The sequence below is a fragment of the Clytia hemisphaerica genome, unplaced genomic scaffold (genome assembly GCF_902728285.1).
Source record: "Clytia hemisphaerica strain Z4C2 unplaced genomic scaffold, Clytia hemisphaerica genome assembly, whole genome shotgun sequence".
Taxonomy (NCBI): Eukaryota; Metazoa; Cnidaria; class Hydrozoa; order Leptothecata; family Clytiidae; genus Clytia; species Clytia hemisphaerica.
This window is the reverse complement of record NW_027104020.1, coordinates 318,077-341,033: the sequence shown is the minus strand read 5'-3', so window position 1 is coordinate 341,033 and position 22,957 is coordinate 318,077. Positions and strand designations below refer to the sequence as shown.

At 38.3% G+C, this 22,957-nt stretch overlaps 1 protein-coding gene across 2 annotated transcripts in view; it reads left to right on the top strand.

Annotated features, from left to right (window-relative positions):
• LOC136811451 (intermembrane lipid transfer protein VPS13D-like) overlaps positions 1-22,957 on the top strand; it is a 130,073-nt gene that overhangs the window by 89,682 nt on the left and 17,434 nt on the right. The window contains exons 18-51 of one of the 2 annotated variants that reach the window (XM_067068059.1): positions 253-394; positions 796-924; positions 1,116-1,206; positions 1,347-1,416; positions 1,696-1,729; positions 1,872-1,975; positions 2,189-2,362; positions 2,598-2,723; positions 2,818-2,936; positions 3,153-4,270; positions 4,715-5,240; positions 5,718-5,874; positions 6,404-6,632; positions 6,873-7,098; positions 9,560-9,785; positions 9,980-10,180; positions 10,989-11,146; positions 11,639-11,882; positions 12,229-12,426; positions 12,718-13,139; positions 13,416-13,569; positions 13,804-13,934; positions 14,665-14,746; positions 14,981-15,098; positions 16,881-16,945; positions 17,388-17,543; positions 17,858-18,030; positions 18,446-18,586; positions 18,882-19,231; positions 19,386-19,770; positions 20,138-21,108; positions 21,326-21,953; positions 22,129-22,452; positions 22,674-22,956. In XM_067068059.1, the coding sequence (XP_066924160.1) occupies positions 253-394; positions 796-924; positions 1,116-1,206; positions 1,347-1,416; positions 1,696-1,729; positions 1,872-1,975; positions 2,189-2,362; positions 2,598-2,723; positions 2,818-2,936; positions 3,153-4,270; positions 4,715-5,240; positions 5,718-5,874; positions 6,404-6,632; positions 6,873-7,098; positions 9,560-9,785; positions 9,980-10,180; positions 10,989-11,146; positions 11,639-11,882; positions 12,229-12,426; positions 12,718-13,139; positions 13,416-13,569; positions 13,804-13,934; positions 14,665-14,746; positions 14,981-15,098; positions 16,881-16,945; positions 17,388-17,543; positions 17,858-18,030; positions 18,446-18,586; positions 18,882-19,231; positions 19,386-19,770; positions 20,138-21,108; positions 21,326-21,953; positions 22,129-22,452; positions 22,674-22,956 (8,655 nt within the window). Of the gene's footprint in view, positions 1-252; positions 395-795; positions 925-1,115; positions 1,207-1,346; positions 1,417-1,695; positions 1,733-1,871; positions 1,976-2,188; positions 2,363-2,597; positions 2,724-2,817; positions 2,937-3,152; positions 4,271-4,714; positions 5,241-5,717; positions 5,875-6,403; positions 6,633-6,872; positions 7,099-9,559; positions 9,786-9,979; positions 10,181-10,988; positions 11,147-11,638; positions 11,883-12,228; positions 12,427-12,717; positions 13,140-13,415; positions 13,570-13,803; positions 13,935-14,664; positions 14,747-14,980; positions 15,099-16,880; positions 16,946-17,387; positions 17,544-17,857; positions 18,031-18,445; positions 18,587-18,881; positions 19,232-19,385; positions 19,771-20,137; positions 21,109-21,325; positions 21,954-22,128; positions 22,453-22,673; position 22,957 lie in introns of both variants that reach the window. The other variant, XM_067068058.1, reaches the window with a different exon arrangement.

Below are 22,957 nucleotides of genomic sequence, written 5' to 3'. Positions count from 1 at the left end.
AGTTTTCCTCCTATATACCACAATAGAATACAACTTTGTGGACATTCTGTTTTTCGGTGGTAGTTCATGGCAGAGAACTGGTTAGCCTGACTTACACTTAATCTGTTAAGATTTCAGTTTTGTTTGGAGCTATGTGCCAATTCATTTTTGTGGTATCAACAAGCGACCCCTAATAACTGTCGATATAACACTCAAGGAATTTCCTGCTCAGAAGCTGAATACTTTTTGCAACGGTCTTCATTTACATTTCAGAATCAGATGAAGAGGATGACGAAGAAGATGAGTTTGTAACGCCCTCCTCCACACCGCCCACTCAAGAAGAAATGAAAGAAAATCTCACTAACCTTTGTGAAACATTACCCACAGAAGAAGTTAAAGAGAAATTCTATGACAGGTTAACTAGCATTGTTGCCAGTCTTTTCAAAATTCATAAATTTCACTAGTTACAGCTCGGCATTTTGTATCCAGGAATGGGTTCTTCTGATCTTGAATGATCATCCTTTCTACCAGCTCCAGGAGGGGAGGGTCGGTACTAAATCTCTGACATCATGTTGTTTTTACTGACGCGGTGGTATACCTATAAAAACTTAAAAATCTACCAAAAAGGTTGTATCCAGACTAAAATTAGAGTAGTACCGACCCCCTGCCAGTGCCAGTGCCACGCCCTGATCGGACAGCTTGTTCAACCGATTTGTTCAAAACTGCGTTATCTTTTATGCCTGAAAACGAAAACGAAATCTCTGGTTTGAAAAAGAGATCTTTGAATTTGATTTTGATTTGCTTTTTTTTCTCCAGTTACACGGTGGAGTTGAGTATGGTTCAGATTTTGGTTTGCAACAACAAAGACATTTCATCCATTCAACTGAAAGGTTTCGGTCCTGATCATGTGGTTGAAGAGTTCTCCGTCTCCTTCCATCTCAAAAGGTATTTAAATGAATGGTTGGTACCTTTGTAAACTCTTTGCAAAGAAAACGTAATTTAAGAATATTGCTAAACTGAATAAACTGCACTTGAAAACAATCAATGGATGATTAATTTGGCTATTAAAGTCATAACGATTAATCTATATCAGCATCAGATCGTTCATAATATACTTCTTCTCGACCACTTACCAGGCGTATCGTGTTCACAACAGATCCAGAGCTACCAGCAGTTATCTTGACCACCGTCTTACCACAGTTACTCATTCACATCGATGAAAACAAGGTAAACGATGAATACGATGAACATTTTTATTTAATAGTTTACGTGTGATTTTAACTGGAATTCTCTCCAATTATTTAGACTCCCCAATTTCTCGAATTCGGAGGGGATTTTCTCTCATTATCTTGCTTTTTTTCTTTCAGCTACAAGCATTGTTTTCATGCGTCAAAATGATCACCAACAACCAAAGCAAATCGTCACTCATTATCAAAGGTATACAATTTACATCCTGGTCACGTGGTACCTTCTTGCGCTTTGTAGAAATGATTGCAAACACACTTCTACAGTTTAGTTTTTGAGTCTTCTTTTCCAACTTTTCAAGAATAAAGGGATTTGGCACCATTGTTGGTGGGTGCAGGTAGGGGTTTCAGGAACTCGTCTTTTTTCATCCGACCTTAACCCCCCCCCCTTACACATTATGTGTTGAATGATGGTGGAGTTATGATGTCTTTTTGAGGTCATTTCAAAAGTTTTTATTTAAATTTGTTTTAGATACTGAAAGTACAGTGTCAGCCTCCAAATCTAGAAGGTAACGTATGCGTCAACATGGTGGTCTTAGATGTATTTTTATTATAATGAATTGCTTCTGGTTTTAAGTTCAGCTGTCTGTCTAGTGGCAGTTTCTTACTAGTCAACAAGATTTTTTCCATTTCACTTTCTTTTTACAGTGACACTTTCCTGGATGTGGATACGATGGATTTGCTATCCGAATCCAAATTATTCATGGCTAAGTTCACCTTCGAAAAACTCTCATTAGGACTGCACAGTAGAGGTATGGACTAATACTCTCGTTTCTGAGATACTTCCTTAAAACGATTCAACACACTGCTGTTATATATAAAGAGTTTAAACAAAACATATTTAATGTTCTTGACTACCAGTTGATTTTATTTTGAATCCTAAAAAAGAGACAAAAGCACGAAAACTCTTTGTGATACTCAATTGTATTTGGAACCATTTTATCATCTTCTTTTTCTACACACAGGAAGATGTTTTGCAGAGCTCCAATTAAAAGGGATCGAGTGCGAAGTAGCGAAACGACCCTACAATCTCTCTGTTTCTTTCATCCTGTCTTCTTTGATGCTGATCGATGCCATACAAACTTATGGAGAAGAATATGAACTTCTTGTCAGCTCGAATAAACCCACCCAACCGCTTGGTACGACTTCATCCGTACAGTAGTTAAAGCTCTCTTTAAGACACAATCTCTACTTCCAATGAAATGGACAATGAATGGAAAATGTAGAAATGATGGGCAAGAAATTGGAAGAAGGTCGATTTTTATAACTACTATATAGGCATTATCGTTTTTCCAATACAAAAAATTTCGCACTTTAGATTTTGGGATAAAGTTGGTTTAAGTTTCTCTCAATGAAACTTCTCTCTTCTTTCAGGCGAAGAGGATGTACTGATCAACATCACATACGACATGATCAGCTCTGATGCTCCTTCTCTCGATCAAACTGAAACCACTCCTCTAAATATCCTGTCCGTCAATTTCAACACTCTCTTCATCATAGGTAGGTGTAAATACTTTATTTATGTAAATTAATGTAATGACCCAATGTAACGAACCAATGTAATGAACCAATCCCTGCTCCACTTACATTATAGCCAATCTTGAGACAATGGTAGAACTGAACAACGTGTTGAGTCAACTGTTACCCAAATCTTCTTCTTCGCGACACACCAAGCACGGAGAACGCAAAAGACACGACTCTACTTCCGAAGATGTAAGTCCTTCTCATATGTAACTAAAGAGGTATAGAGAGAACCTAATACAGTTTCAGTGATTTCTCTCAATGTGAAAGTATGCAAGACACTCTCCGTCTTGAAAGCAATCGCATTTTCAGTATATTTTGTTCATTTCAAAGATTGTTACACTCCACATCAAAATAGTGGTTATCATTAAAGAAAAAGTTCTAAATTCGCTAAAACTCTTTATACAGACAAACGAAAGGCGGATTGAATTAACGGCTACGTTTCGCGAGTTGGACATCTTGATTTTCCGTTCCATCGTCAAAGATTTCGTCAAATGTCCTCTAAAGGTCTCCAAAGTGACGGTCAGCAACCTCGAACTGCTTTCCACGGTCGGTTCAACCATGGATGTGTCTGGTAGTATTGGTAACGTGACCGTCATTGATCTCTCTTCAATAAGCTTTCTTCGGAAGAACATCTTCACTGTGGGTGAAGAAGCCGGTGGGCCAAGCGAAAGAAGTGAAGGTGATCCAGAGAAAGCGTTCACATTCAAACTAACCAAGAAACGAAACGTTCAAGAATTGAACATCCATATCGCGTCAGGGTATTATGTTCACAATCCAAATTTCATCAGTGAGATGGTGATGTGTGTCGGAGATTACAAACAGTATGCTGTCAACATGGCAAAGTCACTCCAATTGGCTGCCTCAGATATGGCGAAAAGCATCGTGGCTGGTAAACCCAACTTCTTGAGCAGTCCTGTCAAAGGTGTTGACCCTTTGTTTCCGCAGACTACAGATTCACCTTCTTTGCAGCAAGGTGATACTCCTTCTCAAGGAACCTTCATCTACATTGTAAACATCAATTCACCAGTCGTCATCTTCCCCAAAGATTCGGAAAGCATGGAGTTTCTGGTCGGTCATTTGGGGCGTATCCACATCGACAACCTCAACGCTACAAACTCCAAAACAACATTCGGTGAAAACATCAAACTGGACATCCAGAAGATCAACTTGTCCATGCTGAACATGGAACATGATATGACTTTCGCCACAAATATGAACCAATTGTTGTTGGAGAGAACATCTGATATGGTTTCACTTCTCGACAACACTGACCTCTTCATGCAGATCCAAAAAACACCTCCCAGGTTTCACCAAGACGCCCAACAAATCAGCATCCTGGCCAAAATAAACACTGAGATCAAACTGTTTCTGTCAGTTCCAGTGTACCAGCAAATCCTCTCCACCTTGCAGTACTCGACCAGCATCACTGGTGCAAATGCATCCTCCTCGTCGACGTCTATACCGACAACTCCATCAGCTGCGTCATCCGAAACTTCTCTTTCCATATCCGTCTCTGCTGAAAGGTTTGTACCCTTCGGGAGATTCGTCACAACGGCAAAATTACACTATCGTAAAGAAGAATATTCGAAAGAGAATATTTTTAAGGTTTTGCAGACACACCCAATTTCTAAGGGACGCCGAATTTCTTAGGAAATTGCACAAAAATACTCGCAAAATGGTTGAAATTTTGAGGCTTAAAGCTAAAAAAGTTAAAAAAATCCGAAGGCTTTAAAATAAAGTTCTTGTAAAAAGAAACGTGTAATTCAACACTAGTTTTTTGCTGTAGATATTTATAATGAAAATTTTCGACGGTCGGTTTATGATTAGAATGTCATCCAGACAAGTCTTTTCTACAAAACTTGATGGTGTCTCCTGCTGTATGGTTACAAGGAGAGTAACTGAAAGTGCCTTCTGGCGCCCATTTTATTTATTCGAGCCTTTTTGAATAACTTCCCTCTTTTTTTTAGTCAAGAGTTTGAAGAAGTAGCTGAAGAATCAGTGCCCACAGAAATCACGGCAGAATTCAAAATGCCTTGCTTACAACTGGAACTACACGGTGAAATGGCCGGAAAGTCATGCGGATTCGTGCTCATCGAGTTCAACGATTTCAACTGTGCTTTCTCAAACATCGACCGTCCGTTCACCACCATATGCATCACTCTGCAGAGTTTCTTCATCGAAGATCTACTACACCCTGAGAAAGACAAATACCGTTACTTGTTGTCCTCCACCAGTCCAACACAAACAACTTCAGCACCTTCCATCATGCTGAAGAACGAACGGCCGAGCTCCTCGTACCCAGGGGAACGCTCCATATTCATGGTCAACTCATTGTCCACATCTCTACCGAACATGTTAAGTGAGGACGCGTCTTCGTTTGATGAGGAGGTGGAAGGGACGAGCATCCAACAAATGGAAACACCACTTATCTCCATCAAAATTGTCACCACAAGTGATTCTCATTTGGAAGAAGAAATGATGGACTCCACACAGGTTCGCATTTATTGTATTCTTTAAATTAGATCATTCTAACACAGAAATGGCGAAAATGTAAAGAATAAATAAGACCTGTCCAAAACCCGATCATGAAGCTGACGTAACCTTTTAGTAGGGGGAAACCCTTAGGACCCGTGACATCTTTTATTCGACGCAACGAGACCTGCTCTATTTCAAGGAATTAAGTATTTAAAAGTGAGGGGTTCTGGGTTATGAAACCTCAAAAGTGACGTCACAAGAAAGTCCCCTTGACCCCAAAAATTTGACGAAAGTCAATTAAAACCCGAAACCACTTATACCAATGGAAGCTCTCATAAAACGTTATAGAGGACTTTTAACTGGATAAAGTCGATTTCTTAACTCGAGAAAACTAATGCAGGCAAGGTAAGCGTAACCTTAGGCTTTCCAAAGTACACTGTAATGGTTTGTTATCACCATTTGGATGAATATTTAACCAATCATTCTTCTTGCCAGGCGAAGAAGAGCATCACGGTAGATATGAACAACTTAGACATGGTGGTCAACCTTCAAACATGGGTCATTCTGTTGGAGTTCTTCGGTATTGGAAGTCAACAACCACAACCACACACACCTCCTTTCTCACCCAAAGACCCCAAACCACCTGCGCAAGGTATAGAAATTGTCTTCAGCTATAGATTCACTAAATCCCCTAAAATCAACACTTACTTGAAAAATCTAAGCTCAGCTGCAACGATGTTTGTCTACACAATACATTTGTCTCCCGAATAGACGGGGGGGGTCCGAATAAGCAGGGGGTAGGAAAATGTTCTAAATTCTAATAAGCGGGGGAATGGAATAAGGGGAGGGGGTAATAAAACAGAATTTTTTTTAACTGATATCAATTTCAACAGCAAAAAAAAGAAACTTTAACAAATGAACACGTAAAATAACGTAAAATAAGAACCAATACTAACATATATCAATACTAACGTATATCTATCTATACTGTGATAAAATATTGAATTATTCGAATTTAATTAGCGGGGGGGGGGGTTAATAAGAGCGGGGGGTGAATTTTTTTCTCTTAGCAATTAGTGGGGGGGGCCGTCAATTCGGGAGACAAGAGTAGTTGAACTTTGAGAAGAGAATTGACCAATGACATGAATGCATTTGATTGATAATCTCATTTTCTTTTCAAGTCATCGAAGAAGCACAAAGCGCCATTGCTTCTGCACCCACCGACGTCAATGTAAACATCAAATCGTTGGTGTTGTACCTCAACAAGGAGTTATATCCACTGGCCAAAGCCTCCGTCACCACAATGCAATTGAATATGTCGCTGGATGATGGCAATCAAGACATCTCTGGTAGCGTTGGTAAAGTGGTGTTGATGGATCTGTCGCCTTATAAAGGACTCTATGGAATAAGGTAATGACCTGTTTTGATTTTTCGGTCCTCCTATGTTGATAATTTGGTGTGCATTTCAGAATGCTTTCTCACCGCGCTTTAGTGTATATTCTAAAATGTTATGTAAAATTTGGAATCGATAATGAATAAATGATTAAGAGTAAATGATAAATAAAAACAAAAGAAAACGAAAATAACCTAAGAATCTATTGTACAGATATACATATTATATTTTAAGATGCCCATCCATTCTTATTACAGGCTTATTTCATCGGGAGAGAAAGCGTTGGATTTCTCCTTCTTCCGTTACGGAAGACCCGACCCTTTCCTTAACCGTGATCATGATATGGACCTGACGCTGAGCATGTCAGCGCTCCAATACGTTCACACGCAGCGCTTCTTGATGGAGACTATTTCGTTCGCTCAACATTTCGTATTTTTACAAGAGGTTTTGGGCAGAATGAGGGCAGCGAACGAAGGGAAAAAGGTAACTATCTGTTTCACTCATCATTTTTATCCTTTTCACCCATGTCAAGCAAAACATATACGGCACATTTTGAAAGTAGACTCAGGGAACATAAGGAATTAATACTTTTTCAGATGTTTATTGCAAGATGTTTATTGCACTTTTTATTTGTTTTTTATTTTTTTCCTTAGTGATCTTCATTTATTTCCAAGGTTTTATATCAATGTTCAGTCAGTCTTCATTTCCACTTTCCGTTTTCCGTATCCATAGTCCAATTTCCGTTCAGGGTCAGTTCCGTATTTAAATCGAATTCATTTTCGAAGTTATTCCGTTTTCCATATCCATAGTCAATTTCCGTTCAGGGTCAATTTCCGTATTTATATCAAGTTCCGATATGTTTTTAAAGTAATTCCGTTGTCCGTTTTGCATAGTCCGATTTCCGTTCAGGGTCAATTTTCTTTTTAAAGCAGGAGAAATGAGATTTTTACATCAAATTTCTGTGCTGTGGGGGTAGAGGTGGTAAACCAGCGGCGGGAACAAATTTTCGATGCATTGCTTTTCTTTGGAAAGAAGGAGCAAAAGCAGACTTTGTTGGTGGCGCTGTTGTCCGTTGGATTTGTGGCAACTTCAGATGTCTCGGTGGACAAGGTGCCATTCTTCCTGATGGTGGTGGTGAAGTCAGAACGTTTCGTCTCCGGAATCGTGAAAAAGGTTTCGGTGAGTTCACTGCTAAATGGTTTTCACTCTGCAGAAAACCTCCTAATCCCTCTTTCTTAATTTCAAAGACTTGAATGTTCTTGGCGACTTGTCCATTCACCTTTGGAAGACGTGGTTGGCTCATTGAAGGTCTTAATGCCAACAATTTACCAGTTGATGGATTTGATAAGTCGATTGATTTATGTGGTCTCGTTGTTGACAAGCTTCCATCGTCTCTAGTGACTTTGGAGACTGGTTTTGTAGATTGCCTCTTCTTCTGGATGCTTTGTATATCCAATGGATTGAGATACCAAGGCGTTTCCAAAGATCTTGAAATAGAAACAGCAGTTGGTTGTTTTGTTTTCATTTCTTCGGCAAGCTTCAATAATTTCGCCTGCAACATCATCTTTCCTTGATTGACATCATTCACAACTATAGACTTAAAGTGAGATGGTCCATCCGCAAACTGATCATCAGGAGCTTGTTGTTGTTTCGCCTTTAAAAGAAGGACAACTGCTTGCAATTTCGATTTCAGCATATCTTGACCCATCGCAATGGAGATCTCATTCACAGACGCACGTCTTTTCAAAGAGCTGGATCGATAACAATTATCAACAACAGAAACCATTTTCAATTTGCTGTTATTTATAAGCAATTTCAAGTATCTCAATTGGTGATTTACACTATCGATGAACACGATAAATCACAAAATGAGTGAGAGCGTTAACGTAACACTTCTTCACTCTTCAGAATAAAAATTCCTACCTAAAGATTTTTAAAGTTTTTTTCTTTTTGTTTACACTTGGGAAAAGTGACGTCAAATATATTGATCTTTATTTGACGTCAATTTGTTTATAATGGCTTTTGCAACGTCAGTGCTATTTTACTTTAAGTATTTTTTGTGGAATATACCCGATCTTTTCCCGAAATGGCTATCGGAATTTAATCATCGGAATTGATATTTACCGGGTGACCCACGAAAAAGTTCAGACGTTTCCCGACGTCTTGAGGCCGAACAAATGTCCCAAAGTGCTTGGAGTTTTGATATTTAGAAAGTAAATATCCTAACTTAAAATTTGAGCTATCACTTTTTAAATTTGACCAACTTGTTCTCTACTTATCAGCTTTTAAAGTCAAAATTCACTTTTCTAAAAGTGTAAAAAACACGTAAAAAAGAGGTATTAAATTCATGCAATCAATTAGAAAATCATTACAAATTGACTTATTTAACGAGTTTTATGACATTAATAATTAATAAAAAACACCTTTGAAAGTAATTTTTGTTTAAAACAACAAGACTAGTTTTTATAAAAATTGGCGCTTTCATAGATTTTTTTCAAAAACTGTATATCAAAAACGTCTAAAAAATACCAAATTTGATACCCCTTTTTTACGTGTTTTTTACACATTCCGTAAAGTGAATTTTGACTTTAAAAGCTCATAAGCAGAGAACAAGTTGGTCAAATTTAAAAAGTGATATCTCAAATTTTAAGTCAGGATATCTACTTTCTAAATATCAAAACTCCAAGCACTTTGGGACATTTGTTCAGCCTCAAGACGTTGGGAAACGTCTGAACTTTTTTGTGGGTCACCCGGTAGTTCATTGGTCCAGTAATTGTATCCTTGTTTGTTTTCGGCTATATGTAGGACAATTTCGTGTTATTTAGGTAGTAAGATTATATGACTCCATCTCCACGGTGATTCAATCCTAAGAAATTAATACGGCGGCTCCGCCAACTCAATAATCAAAACTAAACATACTGAAAATTCATTTCGTGTTTTCTAGGTTCACGCGATAGTCAACCGTTGTGCTCGGCTGAAATTGAAAGTGCAGGCGGAAGCTCCCATCCTCATTTTACCACGCAAAACATCATGCGCAGATGTGTTAGTGGCCAACCTTGGCAAACTGTCGGAGGAGAACCAGTTCTTGTATGCGAGTGACCAGAAAACGAACGCTTTCAATTTCATCGCCAGTCGATCGAGAAGTAATTTGACCAACGACGAGGATGAAGGTATGAAGAAGGTTTCACACTCATCCCATAAAAAAAATTAAATAATAAATATAGTCCATTCACCATCATCTGGATAATCACCAGCGACTTTTAAGGAAAACCTTTTCTTTTCACTATCAAAAACAATGAAAATGAGGCACAGTCTGAAACGATAAACATCTCTTTATTCTGTAAGATGTTCATTTTTTCGACAGAGGAAGAAGAGGCGAACACTGACCGTTTGTTGGATTGCATCAACATTCGTCTCACCGACATGGAAGTGTACAGTGCGTTGAAGGTGGAGACAAGAGAGGAGAAGTTGGTTTACGTTCATCAAGGCGAGAAGATGATGGTGGACCCTTGCTTCTTAAATCTGATGGTGGAAAGAAACCTTGAGTGGGCGTTTGGCAGACAAGGTGAGATCTCTAATTTGTCTGTTTTTGATTATAAAGACGATTAAGAGGTACCGAATTTCATAAATAAAAGGATGAAAGAAGAATTGAGTTTTTTCTTATTCTATCAACACTTTTAACAATGCAGGGGTTACTCAAACACCGGTCACTTTTACTCCGGTCTTTCTATCGTAATTTTCCAATTTCGCCCTTATCAGTAGGGTCAAAATGCAAAACCTTTAAAAATCGCTGAAATTATCAAAGTTTGGCACTCTAACGGCCCAAAATAACGCCAGTGAAGGCCGGCGTTAAAAGGCAGTGCAGGGGAGTCTCTATAACTCGGACACGGGGAATTTTTTCGAATTGATGAAATTTCGAGATATGGAGTTAATTAATGAGACGTTCGAGTTATAGAGGTTAAAGAGTGTCTACTGTGCGGTAAGTCTATCGTTTCGTAGTTACAAATCATTACTCATGTATTTTAAACCATTATTAACCCTTTAACTGCCGATGTCGGCATATGCCGACATGAGCATTTTCGATTTCTTTGCCGATGTCGGGATTTGTCGACATGGGCACTTTCCATTTCTTTGCCGCAAAATTTAACACTTCTACAAAGATTTTGTATTAGATGGTTTGAAATGAAAAAAGATAATAGTTAAAAGCTTTTCTATGTTGAAAAATAACTATTCAACAATGTTCAACTCAAAATTATAGTCCTTGGCTGATACTACATCTGGCAAATAGGTCGAACCTTCTTTTTTTCCCGGGCAAATAGATCGAACCTTAAAAAATACGAACGGCAGTTCAAGGGTTAAATCATTTTTTTCAGTGCCAGACATGTCAGTGACAGGACATCTCTCTTCGGTAGCTATCGACCTCGACTTGTCTCAATTCAGTTTGATCATGGGAATGCTCGGCGAGAACCTGGGTGAACCACTGGACGCTTTCCAAGCACCACTTACCGTTATCGTCGACCCCTTGGAAATGGTATAAAGAAATATTTTTTCCTAATTAGTGTAATTAAAACAAAAACGAAAGGGTGATAAAAGAAAAGTAATAAAAGTGATGAAAATGCTAGTTTATATTCGTTGGGACTACCTAAAAAAGTTTGCTTTTATTTCCATGACGACATTCGGCAGGCACGACGGAAGCTTTTTATATCTGGTACGGCGAATGAGAAAATTTAAGCGATTTTATAGCGATTTTACCGACAAAGAGGAAAATTTTGGGTTTTTTGTGAAAATCTGGTACGGCGGCCGCCGTACCCGTTATGTCCTGCCTGCATTCGGTGTGCTTGTAGCTTCATCAGTACCCGTAATGATTAACGTATTAAACGTAATAATTAAATTTAGGAAAAACCTATAAGCAGTAAGTGACAGGAAAGTGACCAGACCAGGAATATGCAAAAATTGGATGGTTGATATCACCAATTAGAGAGCTTTTGAATTTCTTATTATTTCGGATTTCTTAATTCTTCAGAATTCGACATCCAGTCAAGTATGGACGAACCTTCATATTAAGTTGAACTTATCCAACGTCACTCTGATCACCTCGCCCACTTTCTCCTTCGGACCGTTCAAAGGTCTTTCCACATCACAAGGTGGCAAACTGGGCAAGTTCGACCTCATCAATTCCAAGTTCGTTTTCGAGTCATTTTCTGACAAATCGAAAGCGATGAATTTGGTGTCATCTGACGTTTTGTTACATGATATCCGATCACCAGGTACAACTCACTGCATTCATTTTTTAAACTTGAAAACAACAGCATTTGAACAAAGGAATTTTCCATCCTCGAAGTCATTGAGCTTGGCTGAAAATGGCCGAAAACGGGCAAAATAGACCTTCTCTTGGGGCTGTAACTTTTGAATCAAAAAAGGTGTAAAAATCTGAAGGCATATTTGAAATCAGCGATATCCAAAGGTTCAAATTCAAGATTTTTGGTCCATTAGAAAAATCTTCACTTTTTTCATCGTTTTTTTCACTTTCGTTTGAGAATTTTTTGAAGATTTTATAGTTTAAAATAATTTGTTTTAAACAGCGAGACTTTATCGAGAACATTTTGCTTTCAGCGAACACTGGCATACTGATGCCATGTACGAAGAACCGACGAACGTCCAATTATCTCCAATTCGAAGTCCATTATCTAGATACCAAAGATAAATCGCGATTGACCTTCCTTTGCAATGAAAGTCGCATTCTTTTGCAATTCGAGTTTCTCTTGCAAGTCATGAACTTCATCCTGCGGAAAGAAGAAAATCAATTGTCAGGTATGTTCCCCTTTTTACTTTCTTGGATGTATTGAGTTCTGTTGATATGTTATTGGTCATCGGTTGAACTTGCAAAGGAAAGTATAAATATAACGAAAGTTTTAAGGAAAGGCTACATTTATGTTTGGTAGTGATAGTAGTATGTGTTCGTAGTGTTATGTGTAAGTACCTATGTTCTTAGAATGAGAGAGATGAAGGTTTGCTCATTGAGAATTGGGTCTTCATTTAGCCCTTAATTCTAAAGTAATAAAATGCTCTTCAATTGTCGTTCACCCTTTCACCCTTTGACAGGAAAAGCAAGTGAACAGGGACCAGTGATGACGAAACGTTCCTCACCCACAGTCCTAACCAAGGTGGACACCTCCTCCAACAAGAACACTCCTCCCTCTCCAAAGAAGAAACAGTTCGAATTGAAAGTCAACATCACCGAATCAGAACTTGTCGTTGTTGAAGACATCAAAATTGCCGATAGCCGAACGGTCATTCTCAAAACTACCGCAGTCTTCTTTTACAGGCCTGACCATCCAAGTGAGCGACCCATTTCATGCAGTTTGCAAAGCCTAGAGATTTTCTCATGCTGTTTGAGTGCACCTGACGACTCAGCACTTTCCATTGTGGACCCTGTGGCGTTCCTTGTGGAATTGAACAACCAAGTCAAACGCCAGTCCAACGTTGGTTTGCTGGATGCTGTGGAAAATAAACCAATGCTCGAAGTAAGATCACAACTCAAATCTTACTTTTAAACTTTTTAGCTCTACCAGATCCACCAAAGAGGCCCGATATCTTATTTGCTATTGGGGGAGAGAGAAGTCTTCCAATTTATAAAGGAAACGTCGTATAAGCACTATAAAGTATGGCATTTTAAAAGTAAAATTTCCAGTATTAAGAATTAGGAATGTTGTTAGAAACAACTTGAAATTGTTGATAAGCTTTATTCTTAAATTCTTGGCCAGGTGCAAACCATGACTTTTAACGCATTCTGTCTTCAGGTACAATTTCAAGTTCCAGTCAATATCCGCCTCTCATACCACGACGTTCAAATGTTCAAACAGATCGTCAAAAGTGCTCAACAACAAATTGCTTCTGCTCTCTCACAGCCAACTACCTCCAACAGTTCCTCGCATCTTCAAGTCGATGGAAAAGGTAGTTTTAAACAGCTTCTACCATTGACATAAGTTTGAGTATCAAAAACTCATTACAGAAAAACAATTCGCCAAAAGTTGGCAAAAAACCTTGAAACTGGTATTTTTAGAATATTTTAGCCCTAACTCAAATCATTATATCAATAATGCATAAATGCATTTCTCAAATTTCTGGAGAATATCAAATAGGTATGAAGTTATGAATTTTGAAAGACTCTCTCCCTTTTTTCTTCAGGCGGTGAACCGAGTTTAAAGAAGAGAAAAGTGACACGGTTGAATAGCAAACCATCTGCATTGGGCGTCGACCGCGTGGATTCTTCAAGTGCTTCGCCACCACAATCCAACTTACCCATCTCTGGATTCGAGGTAATTTATCAAAGGTTGAATAAAATCAAAAGCAGAGTTTTAAGCTCATGAAAATAAAATAAGTAAATCGAAAACGTGTCCATCCAACCTACTGTAGTTTCATAACTTTATGAGCATTAAAAGATTTGAAACGTGCCAAATAGTCCAAATTGATTTTTTTTATTGTGTTCCCCTGCGAGAATAGTGCAGAGATTTGCCTTGAAAATCTTGAAATTTAATTTAGAATATTGGGCACGTTTTAAAGTTTCTAATGCTGTTTGGGTAAAACCGTCAGAGAGAGCGTCGAATTCTGATATGAATCCATATATAAAACATCAAAAGTGGTCAATAGTCTCCAAAATTATGAGCATTTTATGTTTTGCCTGGAAAGGCTTGTGATGACGCCATTAAGAAACTTTGATTATTAGGAAAATTTTCAAGGAATGTTTTATACCTCAATTTTCATCAGAATTTCATGCTTTTTCTGATAGAATCATCATATTTTGATCAAGTGTGTCTGCTTAAAATTAGGATTAACAACCCTAAGGGTCATCTGTGCCAATTTTCAGCCTTATAACACAATCTGAAGTATTTTTGTGCTCACAGACTTTAAAATGACTATCCTTACATACCCAGAAGTGTATACCCGAAAATTTCGGGAAATTTAAAAATAAAAGCTAGGTAGAGACAAAATTTACTGGCTGTTAAAGAGTGTTCAATCGTTCACTCTTCCTTATACCTCCTTTTCTAGCTGAAGACGGACCTTGTTTCGTTGATCATCATTGATGATTGTGGTGATACAGATGTACCCTTATTGGATATTCGTTTCAACAGTAAGCACTATTTCTCCAAGCTTTAAAGCCACAGGTGCAATTTGTGTAAAGTATAGTGTGGATGGCAAATAAAAAGTAGAGATTCTGCCGTATACACGTTTTTATTTGAAATAACCTTGCAAGGGGTTTAAGTGTAACCGGAGCCTCCAAATCAGTTTTACCCTTATAAACTCAAGACTTAATTTCTTGAAATGGTGATCAATAAATCCATGCTATCATCTTCTTGACCTTTAGAGATCATGATGCACCATGACTTTGTTCCCGAATGGAAAGGTTCATCGGAATGTCAAGTGGCCACCAATTATTACAACACACGTGTTTCTGCATGGGAACCCTTCCTTGAAAGTTGGAGGTTTGCCCTACCTTTTCATTATCCTCTCATATTTGTAATATTAAAAAATCTTCGGAAGCAGCCAAACAAGTAGTTTTCAAAGTTATTATGATCATCACTGGACTCTTCCACTCGAACTTTTTCATGACGAAATTGACGAAACATTTCATTGTTTTTTGGACCTACCGGGAGGTCCTTTAATTTGACCGTTGTCCGTTCGTCTGTTACAAGCTTTTCTCGGGATTGGCTCATTAGTTTTTTTTAATTTTTTGCACAATGATACAAAATAGCAATGCCTAAAAAGTGACGGAGCCCGATTTTTGAAAAAAAAGTTTTTGGGGCAAATTTGGGCCAAAAACTACCTAAAAATAAGGTTTTTTGGACTTTGTGCAAAATTACTTCATTAGTTTTTCCTGATTTTTGGCAGAAAGATAGAGTACAAGGCACCCTAAAATGTGGCTGAAGTAATTTTTCTCGGAAAATTTTTTTTCGTCGTCAAATACAGATTTTCGCAAAATTTGGGCCAAAAACTACCTAAAAATAAGGTTTTTTGGACTTGGTGCAAAATTGCTTCATTAGTTTTTCCTGATTTTTGGCAGAAAGATAGAGTGCAAGGCACCCTAAAATGTGGCTGAAGTAATTTGTCTCGGAAAAATTTTTTTCGTCGTAAAATACGGATTTTCGTTTTTTGGGGAAATTCCCTTTTACCATTTTCCTGTTAGCAGCTTTTCTCGGGATTGGCTCATTAGTTTTTTTTTATTTTTTGCACAATTATACAAAATAACATTGCCTAAAAAGTGACAGAGCCCGATTTTTGAAAAAAAAATTTTTGGGGCAAATTTGGGCTAAAAAGTGCCTAAAAATAAGGTTTTTTGGACTTTGTGCAAAATTGCTTCATTAGTTTTTCCTGATTTTTGGCAGAAAGATAGAGTGCAAGGCACCCTAAAATGTGGCTGAAGTAATTTTTCTCGGAAAATTTTTTTTCGTCGTTAAATACGAATTTTCGCAAAATTAGGGCCAAAAACTACCTAAAAATAAGGTTTTTTGGACTTGGTGCAAAATTGCTTCATTAGTTTTTCCTGATTTTTTGCAGAAAGATAGAGTGCAAGGCACCCTAAAATGTGGCTGAAGTAATTTTTCTCGGAAAATTTTTTTTCGTCGTAAAATACGGATTTTCGTTTTTTGGGGAAATTCCCTTTTACCATTTTCCTGTTAGCAGCTTTTCTCGGGATTGGCTTATTATTTTTTTTTAATTTTTTGCACAATGATACAAAATAACAATGCCTAAAAAGTGACGGAGCCCGATTTTTGAAAAAAAGATTTTTGGGGCAAATTTGGGCCAAAAAGTGCCTAAAAATGGGATTTTTGGACTTTGTGTGTGTGAAATTGCTTCATTAGTTTTTTCATTTGATTTTTTGGACAAAGATGAAGGGCAAGGTTCTCTAAAACGTGACTGAAGTAGTTTTTTTCGGAAAATTTATTTTGGCCGTAAAAATCGGATTTTCTTATTTGGGGAAATTCCCTTTTGTCATATTTAGGGAAAATGAGCATTTCTCGAGATTGGCTTGGTATTTTTTTCTTATTTTTTGTATAGTGATATAAAATGGTAATATGTAATGGTAATTTGGGTAGAAAAGTGCCTAATGTTTGTTTTTTTGGACTTTTTTTGACTAATTTGAGCTCTGATACTCACGGTAATCTATTCAAGCTGCTCACTACACTTTCTTATTCCCTTGCTATTTGTCCTATTTTTTTCTGATTTTGATCAACAGGTAGGTCCATTCAGCATGTTGCTTGTTTTAGATTTAATGTTCATTGGTTCAAGTTCTTGGATGAGAAACAAGAGAAAACTGTCCTCAAAGTTGATGGTAGTTATCTATTTTTTACGTAAAGTGCCGAAAAAGGTTGTAATGACATTCAACAAATTCACTGGGCCTGAAAAATGATGCTTTTGGTTTTTTTAAGTTGTATATTTTCTTAAGTACAGAATATGCCTTTGCTATATACTCTCCGGTAGCATAGACAAGAGGGGCGCAAAATTTGTGTAAGAGAGCAGACTTTTATGACACAGTAATTATCTATTCATATTATTGAAAAGAAAATTACTGTTTCATAAAAATCTGCTCTCTTACACAAATCTATTTATATTATTAAAAAGATAATTACTGTGTAATAAAAATCTGCTCTTTTACACAAATTTTGCGCCCCTCTTGTCTAAGCTACTGCTCTCATTTTCATTCACTACAGTCTAACAATTTTTGAATTGGCTTTACATTTTGGTCAATCAGCAGTGATGTATTTTCTTTGTAGCTCCTGAACGTTTGGACATGAACATGACGAGCGCGTTTGTGGACATTTGCAAAACGACAGCTGGCTTGTGGACAACCAAACTGATGGAAGATCAACAAGATGTTCGTGAAAAGAAACGAGCTCCCTTCCTCCCTTTCGTCCTCAGAAACCGAACGGGTGTGTTTTAATGAGACATGTTCGGTTGAATAACTTTGAAGAAATATTTTCATACAATTTTGAAATAATTTTTTGGTAAGAAAGTGTCCCTCTGAGATTCCTCTTCCACGAGGAAAACGAAGTTTTTTTATACCAACGACAACACCTAGCACCGCAAAGTAATTTTTTTAGCGCCGTAAAATTTTTCACAACGCCAAATTTTTCTCAAAGAGAAATAAGATTTCTTGTTAGGTTTAAAGTACTTAAAATTTGCATAACGGATTCGATACAAACAAATTATCCTTTAGACAATCACTCCATCTCTAATTTTTCAGGTGTGAAATTATCTTTTAACACATTGATGACGTCACCAAAGAGCAATACGTCATCCTCCCTCCTCAAAGTGAATCGTTCACGTCTGTTGCCAACGGAGACGTATCACCATGACGTGGAGAACGGGGACGAGTTACCATTCTCCTTCCAACACAGGAGCAAACAACGTCATCAGGTAGGGCAATAAGTAGTTTTTGTCTCTGTCCGTAAAATAATATATGCAGGTTCCCATGTTTCATACATTATTGCCATGTTATGGTTTGGGAAAGTCAAACATACATGAAGTTGATCTATAAATTTAAAGAAAATCTTCAAAACATTTAATATAATGTCAAATATATGTATTCAGATTTTTCATATTTTAGTACTGTTCCTTTTCTCTGAGTCTATTTTGCCGATATCAAGCTATTTTGTCACGCTGGTTTTCTTAACTAAGAAAAAAAATATGAAAACGTATTTGAAATCGTTGACCTTCTAAGTCTTTTTAGAAAAGTACCCGTAACAAATTATGTTAACAAATAACGGTAACAAGAATTTGACATTTCATCGCGCGTCACTTTTCTATGGAGGTGTTTTTCTTCTTCTTACAGGCCACACATTCGTTGACGGTTCACCAAATGATCGTCAAACTACCTGGTCTCAACCCCATCAAACCGATCACTGTTGATCGCGTCGGAGAATTTTATCGCATCGCTACACACCAAGATACCCAATCCACAACTAGCAATCAGGTTTGAAAGCGGTTGCTACTTTTTCTTAAATATTTCTTCTCCCAGCAGACTGGATGTTTACTTGTGCCGAGATGTCTTTAAGAAGCGCATGTCGAGTATAAATTGTGACTTAAATTGTTCAAAACTTATGTCCCTAAACTTTCTCAAAAGAACAGATTATTTTTATTTGAGGAGTGATGGGTAGTATTATATTATATTAGAGTTTCTCAAAAAATTATCATCGTAAAATATGCTTTTGATTTATTATCAGGCATAAAATGCACACGATCATATACAATCACATCGTTATTTTCAGATGAGTTCAAAAGAAGACGTGTATGTCATGATGGACATCAAGTTGGAGGGTGCGCGAAAAGTGATCACTGTTCATTCCGCCCTCATTGTTCAGAACAAGCTCTCCTTACCCGTCGAACTTGTGGCTGAACTCTGCTCTAAACAGTACAGCATGTGCATACTCCCTGCTAAAGAAACTTTCTACGTCCCCATCAACTTGCTACAAAGTAAATTATATGTGCGACCTATCCGTGCTAACTGGTCGTTCCAGTTAAGTAATGACGAGATCAGTTGGCGAAATGGGATATCGGTGCAAGAAACGAGTTTCGTCAGAAGTTGCAAAACCGATTCTGTAACCACACCTTTTTACAAGTATGATATTGAATATTATCTTCTCATGTTTGTTGGATAAGGTGAAAGACTGTTAGTTAGGCATCCCCTTCATAGCAATAATTTTCTAGTATTCTTTTTTTGCTTCAACATAATGTATGTCTTGTATAAGTGTAAATTTTCTTCATGTTGGCAGGTTTACAGCGGTTATTCGTCGGCTTGCGTTGAATCGCATCAGTCGAGATTACGAGTTCGTCGAATGTTCGCACCCTGAACATCACATAACCCTCCTACACAGTGTTGTGCTGGAAAATCAGCTTCCTTGCGATCTCTTCTACACATTCAAAGGTTCCGCGATGAAGAGCGTGGTAATGACAGGTGACGTCACTCCTTTGCACGTGGAACACCATGCGGGCGACGAAATGTCGGTCTTCTTCTCCTGTGACAATTTCCAACGATCCGATCCTATCCGCGTTTCATCGGAAGAAAAGAACTACGTGCAACCCATCCGCCTTTATGATATGCATGATCGTGTGCTCTTCCTGAGGGCCTTCATCAAATATCGCAGTGGTACTGTCTTGGTAGGTATCTGAATTGAAATTTTTTCGAAAGGGAATCCTGAACATCTTGAATATTTAGGAGAATATAAAGCGCGAACTCCAAAGCAGGTTATCCACACCTTATCACGCCCTTTTCAAAAAAATGCAACACTGATGGATTTTGAAATCATCATGCTCCTTTTCTCCATAGAATTGTATGGTGCTTTAAACACTTAATACATAATTAGCGAACGGAATTGCGAACGTTCGCACTTTAAATAACGGTCGTTTGGGCACGTATATTAATTATATAAATTTTGGTTGAAGTAATTATTCTTTTTGAAAACGAGGCCTGCAACCATTTTAGGATCCCGAAAAGAGTGTGTTATGCAATTTCTTTTCTTTTTAGATTTCTGTTTCTGCACCGTTTTGGTTGGTGAACAAGATGTCCATTCCATTGGTATTCAAGCGTGAAGAAGATGAGAAAGAGGTTGCTGGACAGTTTGAAGAGCACGAAGAAGCCAGAAGTCTAACGCCTCTCCTGTTCTCCTTCTTCTCCACTGAATACATGTACACTTGTCAAATGCGCGTCGGTAAGAACTACAGGAGAAACGAGTTCCCTAACCGAAAGTCCACATCCATCTGGAGTCGTGCTTTTAATTACGAGAAAGAATTCGAGCATCGTTCTCTCTATGTGAGGCGGGAGGGCGATCGCATGGAAAAAGCGTATCAAGTCGGCATCATTACGAAATGGGGAAAAGGTGTTTTCTCTAGGACTAAGATTGTGACTTTTGTACCGCTGTTTCAAATCAAAAATTTAACAGAGTATAAATTGAAAGTGACGCAATGCTCGACGGGTAATGAGAGTGAGGAAGACGTGCTACCGTGTGATCCAGGCGTTCTCACCAATTTTCATTGGTCCGCTAAATGGGATCGTATTCTAAGGCTCCGTTTACACGACATAGGAGAGTGGTCAGGTGGATTTCGCATCGATAAAGAAACGACGTATCATTTAGCCGTCAAGTCGAATCGTAATGAAGAAGTGACGTTACAAGTGAGCGTCGCATTCAAAAACGGCACTTACCGTTGTGTCTTTCTAAACGGTGAAGATTTCCCACCGCCTTATCGCATTTTGAATTTCTCAGAAGTGCCTTTGTTTTATTGCCAAACCAATGAAAATAACTCGGAGATCAGGAACGTGATACGCCCCAAAGAATGCAAAGATTACGTCATGGATGAACCCTTACAACCTCACTCATTGACTTTTAATGTGTTTCAAGAATGCTCAGAGAGTTATGATTTGAGCACCAAGATGAAAGGTGGTTACAGAAAGTTGTATTACCAAAACGCCATTTTCATCGCCTTTGATGGGAACTCCAGGTGAGCCCCTTCATTACTTTTGAAATAGCGGGCCTCAAATTTTAGGTTTGCCAAAAATAACACTATTATTACATTCGGAAAATAAATACCCAGTGACGAATGTAAATATGAAGCAAACAGATACAGAATCACAAGAAAGCGAAGAGCTATATAGTTGTCCATGTTCAAATCTTCTTCTACGTTGTATAACTTAATGTTCTCTCTATTTTTGATATAGGGAGTCCATACCGTCATCATTGCGAGCGACCTCTTCCGCACCCCAGACAACACAGTTAGTGTTAGATGTCGTCCACGATCGCAAAATTGTGCTGGCCATCAAAGCTGAACACAAACTTTCTCAACTGTGGCGCATGAACGCTGATGGCAACTTGGTGCAATTCAAACCTGAAGTAAGACGAACGAGTAGCGCGCCTTCACGGAGAATGGTACTGGACGTGGAACAAACTAAAGATGGCAAAGGAAATGTCATTCAAAAGCTGGTTTTGAATCAATACAATCCAGACAGAGCATCGACACAGACTTGGTTTTTCGAGTCCAGCTCGTTGAAGTGTTGTATGAACGGTTACGCCGTGCAAGGAGTGGACGGTCTACGTGCAAACACGCTGGCCGTACTGACCAAATATACGGGAGAGACTTTTGATAAGCATTATTACGCAATTCGTCGACAGAAACTGAGACCTGGGTCGGGCGTGCTGTCGGTGCGGCTGTATGCGATAGGACCGACTCAAGTTGTGGAGGTTTCGGATTCACAACACGATTTTGAGAAAGAGGATATGGTTTTCATCGAAGGTGCTCCTCAACTTCATGGCTTGGATTTGTCCCGAAGAAAAATCCCTTCCACTGAGGTTGCTTTTATAAATTTTATTGATTTAATCTGCATTCGACTCTCTCGAATTTAATAACTATCTTTCGAGGTCCATATCGGTTCGTACTTTCAAAGACACGTTAGCTCAGACCTCAAAAATCTTGCTATACACATATTGAAAAAGTTTAAGCATTAAATCACAATCTCTCTTTCAGATCAGCGTTTCATTAGCAGCTGGCTTTGGATTATCCTTAGTCAACCTCTACCCAGAAGAAGTTGTCTTCGCCACTTTTTCTCACATTCGTTTCATGTATGAGTTCACACCGCGCACCAATCAGGCTGAAATACGCATCGGTGCCGTGCAAATCGACAACCAATTGTTCGGTTCTCAACAGACTGTCGCTCTTTTTGCTGCACCACCTACCGCCTCCACAAATTCTTCTTCGACTGCACGACAGAACCAGTCCGCCGATCGGACGGATCTCCGAATATTGTTGAAAGTGGAGAAGGATCCGGATTATGGCTTCTTGGTTTTCAAGGTATTTTTGCCTTTCCCCCCTTCTTTTCTCATGATAAGGATGATGTACTTAATCAGACAGAATCAACTATGTACCTAGTACGTCCATGTTAACATTGTATTTGTCAAGTAGAGGTCACGATACCCTTCAGATTGTCAAGTTTTTTAAACATTTGCTGGTAAAAAAGAGTATTTGTAAGTCGCTTGTCATTCAGTGACTGATTCGGTCTTATCTTTCAATAGAAATTTCATTTGGACGTGACGCGTTTATACATCCGACTGGAAGATCGTTTGCTGTTGAAACTGATACAAGCTGTCCAATCGCTGATGATGCAAGAGGTGGACACGCCCACTGCTGAAATCCAAAACCTCTTCGATAGTCATCACAGGTTGGATGTAGCGGATGACGAAATTCAACAGAAGATTTTTTTCGAAGACGTCAAAGTGAACCAAGGGGATTTGAACATCAGTCTGGTGGTCACTGGCAAGATTGATGGCGAGCTTGCTACCATCAAGAAGAATCTAGG